The sequence below is a fragment of the Schistocerca serialis genome, chromosome 3 (assembly GCF_023864345.2).
Source record: "Schistocerca serialis cubense isolate TAMUIC-IGC-003099 chromosome 3, iqSchSeri2.2, whole genome shotgun sequence".
NCBI lineage: Eukaryota > Metazoa > Arthropoda > Insecta > Orthoptera > Acrididae > Schistocerca > Schistocerca serialis.
In genome coordinates, this window is record NC_064640.1 from 134,014,622 (window position 1) to 134,021,650 (window position 7,029).

The following is a 7,029-nucleotide window of genomic DNA, read 5'->3' on the forward strand; positions in this document are numbered from 1 at the left end:
AGTTTATGGCAGGTAGGGTTAGATGTTCAGATCACAGCAGCTTTGTCAGCTTGAGCCATAGTGTCCATCAGCTATCAGTGCTCGGATTCCAAGCCAGACTACTCAACTTAAGATGTTACATCCTTAGTTAGTTTATGTCTGACAGTGGATACCAGTATTGTATTTGTTGGAAAAGAGTTTTGGGATAACTAACCATTTGCTGCAAACAGCTGGAAGCTGCATTGTACATTGTCATTGTACATTGTACATCAATGGTAGCATTTTACGCTTGTATATTAATGTATGCAGCAGTTGTTCGAGAGTTGCTTCAATAGGTCAACAAAATGTGTGTCAGTGTCATCTTTTTTTCTGGTTTTTGTTTTTGGGTCAAATGAGGTGGTAATTTCCTCTTCATACTTTTGTTTGTTGTATTATTATACTGTCCATGTTCCTATTGATATATTGTATTATATGTGTGCATTTCTTATAATTTATGCTGGTTGTTTGACTTAGAGTCCAGAAACTCTATGCCAGAATGGTGGAACATGCAATCCTGAGTGTAATGCACCGCCACCCTATTACACATGTAATTGCACAGGGGAATACACTGGAATTAACTGTACTGAGGTAAGTATATAATTCTTTGATGAATATTCAGTTAATAGTTAATGAATTTAGAATAGTTTAATTATTTTTCTTCAACTCATCTCTTTTAAATGTGTAAAAATTGTTCTGTTTTAATCTGTTACCCCCTTTTTTCAGCTTCCTGTATCTGAGGCATCTGATGCTACAGATATTGCCATTATTGTCACTCCAATAGTTGGTGCTGTTATTCTTGTTATTGTCATATCACTAACAGTACTCATCAGTATGGCAAAGAAGAAAAGGGCTACTAGAGGAACTTACAGTCCAAGTCAGCAGGAATACTGCAATCCAAGAGTGGAAATGGATAATGTTATGAAACCACCGCCAGAAGAAAGACTGATATGACAGAATGGTTCACAGACAGGCATTCAGCAATGTTCCTTTTTCATTGCTGGCTGTATAAAAAACGTAAATTTGACTCTGGACTGGTAACAAGTTCAGAGTAAATGCTCTCAAAGTGAATTAGAGTTATCTGTTCCTTTATTCGTATCTCTCATTCAGAATATTGATTTGACTGTGGTGTCCGTCCATTAGCGTTCACTATTGTGTAAACGAAATGTATTTTTAATAACAATGTGTTTTTCTTGACTCATAACTACTTAATACATGACCAGTGCAGACTTTTTACTGATATATCAAATGAATTGTTATATACACTGGAAACAGGAAATAATGCCTGATGACATGGCTGTTAAAGCTATATAAACTGAACAAAACATAAATTGTTGCTCTCAGATTTAGTTCTTGTTTGAAGAATGAAATTGTCTATAAAGAGAGAATAAAACAAACAACTGTTATCATAATTCAGTTTTGGCAGTGTACACATCTCCATATTTAATTCTGTTAATTGAAGGAAAAGAATTGGTAGATCTGAAAGCACAAATTTTCTGCCACACTTAGCATAATCTGTTATGTTGTGCGATATATTCTGATCTTATATTTCTTGAATGGTCTGGTTAAATCTGACTTATTTCTTGATCTTGTCAGTTTCATTCACTTAATTCAATTAGTTGCAGTGATGATGTAACCCTTGCCATAGTTGAAACACATCAGTACAGCATTCTTATGCTATTTCAGCACAATTTGTTTCTTTTCTGTTTATAGTATTATTTTATTATTTTGCTCTAATTATGTGCTGATTGATGTAAGTTCTGGCACCATACTCATTCAAATCATTTTAGTTTCCCTGTATAATTATGTGTATGTGCAGCCATGTAATTCTTAGTGGTAACCATTTAACATACAACCAAATGGAATTATTGAAGTGACTGTTTTAATAGGATGATTTTATCATTTGATTCCACAACTTACCACTGCTGTATATAGGAACATGTCAGTCATGGGAACTAGTTATGAATTAAAGTGAGATTAATTTTCACTCCTGAGTAAAAAAGTGATTTATTTTCTTTGAGATTATTGTACATTCATAAGGAGAGTCCCAGTGGACATACTGTAACATTACTTCAAAAATATGAGACTGCGTTTTCATATGGCCACTCGACTTGGTAAAGGGACCATTTTTGACAGTATTATTCTCTTAGGTACTTAGTCATAATTTTCACCGTGGCTTTTTATATTTATCTTAGAAAATTAGATTTATGTGTACTGTACATTAAAACAAAAAACAAATGAAACTTTTTTTAATTAAGTGTGTGTAAATATTAATGAGATACACATTTTAATAATCAGTGAAACAAACTTTTGAAGGTGTGCATGGGCAACTATGTCGTTATTTGTATTTGACTTAAGCATTTAATGTGTAACTCCATAATTAATTAAACCATACATTGCTCACTGAAAGAAGTTGCATGCCCACTGAAAGAAGCTGCATGAACATTGTCCTATCTTTGTGCAACATGTGTAAGTACTTCCAACACTTTAACATTTGTAAAGCATGACAGTTAACTGCAATTATTTGTGTTAATGTGTTTCTCATTTTGGAACACACAAAATGAAAATGCTTCTTTTTTTGTTATGAAATAAAATGTTGTACATATAGTACTTTAACCACCTGGGCAGCATCTTAAAAATTAATCACCCTCATGTGAGGAGCTATGTAACCAATTCTGGCATGAAGTAATGAAGTTAATGGCTTCGAAATGTGTTCCATATAAAATTGTATTTTTGAATTCTGTTAATCCACATTGAAGGCAGGATAGTATGTGGAGGGAACGAATGTTCATACTAAACAGTACGGTTGAATTTTCTAGCTATAAAATATATGCTCAGTGAATTACATGCAACAGTACTGTGCCATGTAGAGAATTTTTAACTTAAAAAAACAAGATTTATTTTTCATTGAAATATAAAGATATCTTATCAGACAGTTTATATTGCTGCTGACCTAATATGAACACAGCATGTTACTGTTGTCCCATCCAATAACGTTATTAAAAACATAATTCAAACAGTGAATGGATTTATTGACTGTGTCTTAGAGTGAGCTAATGTAGTCTATTACATTAAAGTTACAAATATGGCACACATATTAATCAGTGTAATGAGTGTTGGAAGTTTCTTACATCCTGTGCCACTGAAGACTTTGAATTTTATTAAGTAAATGGTTGATTTTACCAATAACTCACTGTTAAAACTTCATTACTTTCTCTTTCACAAGTGTATCAAGTGATTAGCTGCAGACAGACATTCTAAAAGTAAAATAACTTATTACATGGCAAACTCCGACAGTAGAATAATAATACTGAGTGTGATGAAAAACACTCAGGTTTCCAGCTGGGTGTCAGTTTTAAAATACCATGACCTTTGGAGTGTTTTGTACTCATCATCTTCTGACGGAGATCTTTGCCAGCTGATGATAAGTGTGTCACTCTTCAGAAGTCACGTTATTTTAAAAGTTGCACCCAGTTGAAAACTTAATAGCTGTATGATCAATAGTATATGTTGGGAGAGTCTACGTTCACAAAAATTTAGCTTGTTTTCCAATTTATTTTCTTCTACATTAATCCTCATACTGTGCATACTAATTCGCGTGCAGTCTTATCCAGATTGAAGAATGCAATACATACATTTTCCTTCTCTTCATTTGATATTTGTTTTAGTAACTATGCTTCCTTTTAATTATAGACATCTGTATTTTGCCATACGATTGTGAAATACAGTTAAAGATTATTTGATATTTTTGGGTGGCACGTAAATGGCATAAATAACGAATTATTCTGAATGTGCTTGTACTTCATCAGTAACATTGTTGCATGTCTCAGGTTTACTGAGCCATTGTTTCAAATCTTCAGATCCAAGTTTCGTTCAGGTATCTTTTTGGCTCAACCTTACTGTAATTTCCCATTATTGTATAACTCTGTAAAATTTAACTGGAATACAGTGTTTTCCAATGCAGAAGGGAAATTGCACATTGCAGATCATAAACTATGGGAAAACCATAAAATAAATATTTTTGCAGTATAAATGTGTGTAACATTAACTTTTGCCAGAGGTAGGTTTTAGATCTACATATGTAAGAAAAATTCAGCTTTTGCTAGCTGCATAAGAAGCAGAAATTTTTCTTTCCAAATATGTTTTATAATGTTAAGTTTTGACTGTATTATGATGTTCAACTTGTAGATTATTTTAACTGTATAATTTATGGCCACATTTACTTAACACACACTTGAATTTTTATGTATTTATGATAAAAGGAGATCAGTTGGATTCTTTGTTGATAATGTCTCTATCTATGATTGACTGGAAGTTCATTGTGAATCTGGTGTTTTAGTTTCAAATTCTCTTATAAGATTACAATCCCATAAATTCTCTTCTTTTATGGAATCTGTAGAGACAGAAAAAGGTGGTTATAAAGAATTGTACTTCATTGTTTTGTTGCATTAGATGTTTAAATGACTGTAAAACTCATGTTTCTGTCTTGTAAACTTTTTGTCACTCTTGTAAACTAAGACACATTACTGCTGTGCTGTATGAAGTCATTCAAAATTATCTGAAATCATTATTATATGGCATTAAGTAGTTATAGGCCACTGTTATTTTAATAAGGAGCAGATCACCCACGTCAGAGCTCTCAATACATCAGCTTTCAAGTAACCGAATGTAGAGCCTGTTTTCAAGTTATGTTAACTGATCTCCCAGTCGCTGAAAAACAAATAATTTAACAGCTTGAATTTATTTAATGTGCCTAAACTCTTGCTTATATAATCATTGCCATCATCAATATGTAAGTTGAATCGTCTTGTCATCTGTTATCACAAATGTAAGTGAACAAGAGAGAGCCATGGATGAATTTACTGTAATTTAGTATGTGTTGACTAACCTTCTCTTTATTGCAACATGTATTTGAAAATATGTAGATGTTTCATGCCTTGTCGATAAGATGACAATAATGGACAGGGAAGACTCATTTTGCCCATTTCTGTATATTAAGAATTGTTTGACGTCATTCATAGTTCATTCTCTTCCTTGGCAACTTCTTAAATCCTTATTTCACTATTTTCTTCTGTTGTGTATGTCCTTATTGTTTACTTTTTTCTGTAATTCCTTTTATTTTTCCTTTTATATCTGGCTACTTTATACCATCCTTCCAACATTTGTGTAATTTCTCATATTTATTACAGTAACACATTTCTTGTTATGTGATGCACTATATTTTACATTGACACTTTCTTGTCTTTTGTTGGGCTAACCATACACTATATTTTACATTGACACTTTCTTCTCTTTTGTTGGGCTAACCATGATATTTTCTGTGTTGAGTTATTTTTCTCAGAGGAGTTCAGATTAATTAAGCACCAAGCATATTCCACTGTAGCTTCATCTCAACTGCCGTTAGAGTTAGGTCATGAGTTTTTGTACATCTTAACATATTGTAGTTTATGCATCTTACCACTTGGCCTAAAGATTTGCTATTTATTCAGAAACATAAAAAATTTTATCTGATTTAATTGGGCTCACGTGTAAATGTGTTGATTAAATTATATTCCAAAGAGTATTAATTAATATCTCATATCAGAGAGGCATTATCTACTAATGGAAACATGAAAATTTTTTTAGTTAATGTACATCCTTGTATACTGTTCTGGCTAGGCATTGTAAACTATTAAAATGGTGATAATGATTTAATTCTTGATCCAAGTTATGAATTTTCCATTTCATTGTGTACTTAATTTATATTTTATGTGTGACAAGCTATTTATTACAGCTATAGTCAGTCAAAATACATTTTGAAAAGACCGCTTTTCATGTACTAAATAATATAATAAACAGTGAATCATTGCCTTGTACTTAACTGAGACTTTTTGTATCAATCAACACCTGAAGTATCTTTTTATATGTGAGAGTGTGTAGTTATATTGGTAAGGTTAAACAAGCAAGAACCAAAGAATGTGTGTCGTAGCTGCAGCTCAGACGTCCCGTCCATTGATTAAATAAATACATTGACATATATTTTGTATATTATGATTTTTTATATTATGTATTCCAGTTATAAAGTGAGATCTAATCAGAAATTAATTTCTAAGCAGTTGTCCTTTTGAATAGGAAAGATCAAAATTTTGTGAACATAATGTACAATACCAACTATAGTGGAAAATATATTGTTTTTGTTATTATCAAAAAAGAGTTTATTTGCCTTTATAAATCTTTTTACCCCCTACTTGCATTCCATATTACATTAACTAATCCAGTGCTGTGGCTTTGTCTTCATATGAGATGAAGACAATGTGATTGAAATAAGTTGAAATAAGCAGTTCACGTAATATGCAAAAAACTGGTGATTTCTCAAACTGGGGAACAATCAAGAACACAGTGCCACAAGGTTCAGTCTTGGGTCCTCTGCTGTTCTTAATATATATTGATGACTTGCCATTCTATATTCACAAAGATGCAAAGCTGGTACTTTTTGCCGATGATACAAGTATAGTTATCACACCCCACAGACAAGAATTAACTGATAAAATTGTAAACTATGTTTTTCAGAAAATCATTAAGTGGTTCTCTGCAAAATGATGAATTTTTGGATATAGTAAGTGGGTAATTTTCCTTCCCCCCACCAAAAAAAAAAAAAAAATTAAAAATATTAAGTGTAAGGTAATATCTTGGATAGACACCTTTTATTAACCTGACACGTTCCACATCATTACGAAGTGTCGTATTCATGATCTATGGAATAAGTACTAATCTAATCTAAATGGGGAAACTTTAGTAAGATAACAATCATCAATCAAATTTTACTTTAACATTGAAGATCAATAATGATATATAGTGGCCTATCTGTAACAAGTGCTATGAAGTTTAACATCCTGTTACTTCCCAAAGCTCTTCTTTTCAACTAAGTGTCCACTCTGTCCTCAGATACAGATATTTTATTACATTTCATTTTAATGAATTTGTTGTGCCAGTGCTAAATGGCCTTCGTTGGTGGTGGCTTCTTACCGTACTTTG

The 7,029-nt window shown here is 32.2% G+C and overlaps 1 protein-coding gene across 1 annotated transcript in view; it reads left to right on the plus strand.

Annotated features, from left to right (window-relative positions):
* The window catches only part of LOC126469832 (protein crumbs), a 346,090-nt gene extending 339,920 nt beyond the window's left edge, over positions 1 to 6,170 (plus strand). The window contains exons 31-32 of the mRNA XM_050097122.1: positions 493 to 606; positions 742 to 6,170. Of these exons, the coding sequence (XP_049953079.1) occupies positions 493 to 606; positions 742 to 969 (342 nt within the window). The 3' untranslated portion in view covers positions 970 to 6,170. The remainder of the gene's footprint in view (positions 1 to 492; positions 607 to 741) is intronic.
* The last annotated feature ends 859 nt before the right edge of the window (positions 6,171 to 7,029 follow it).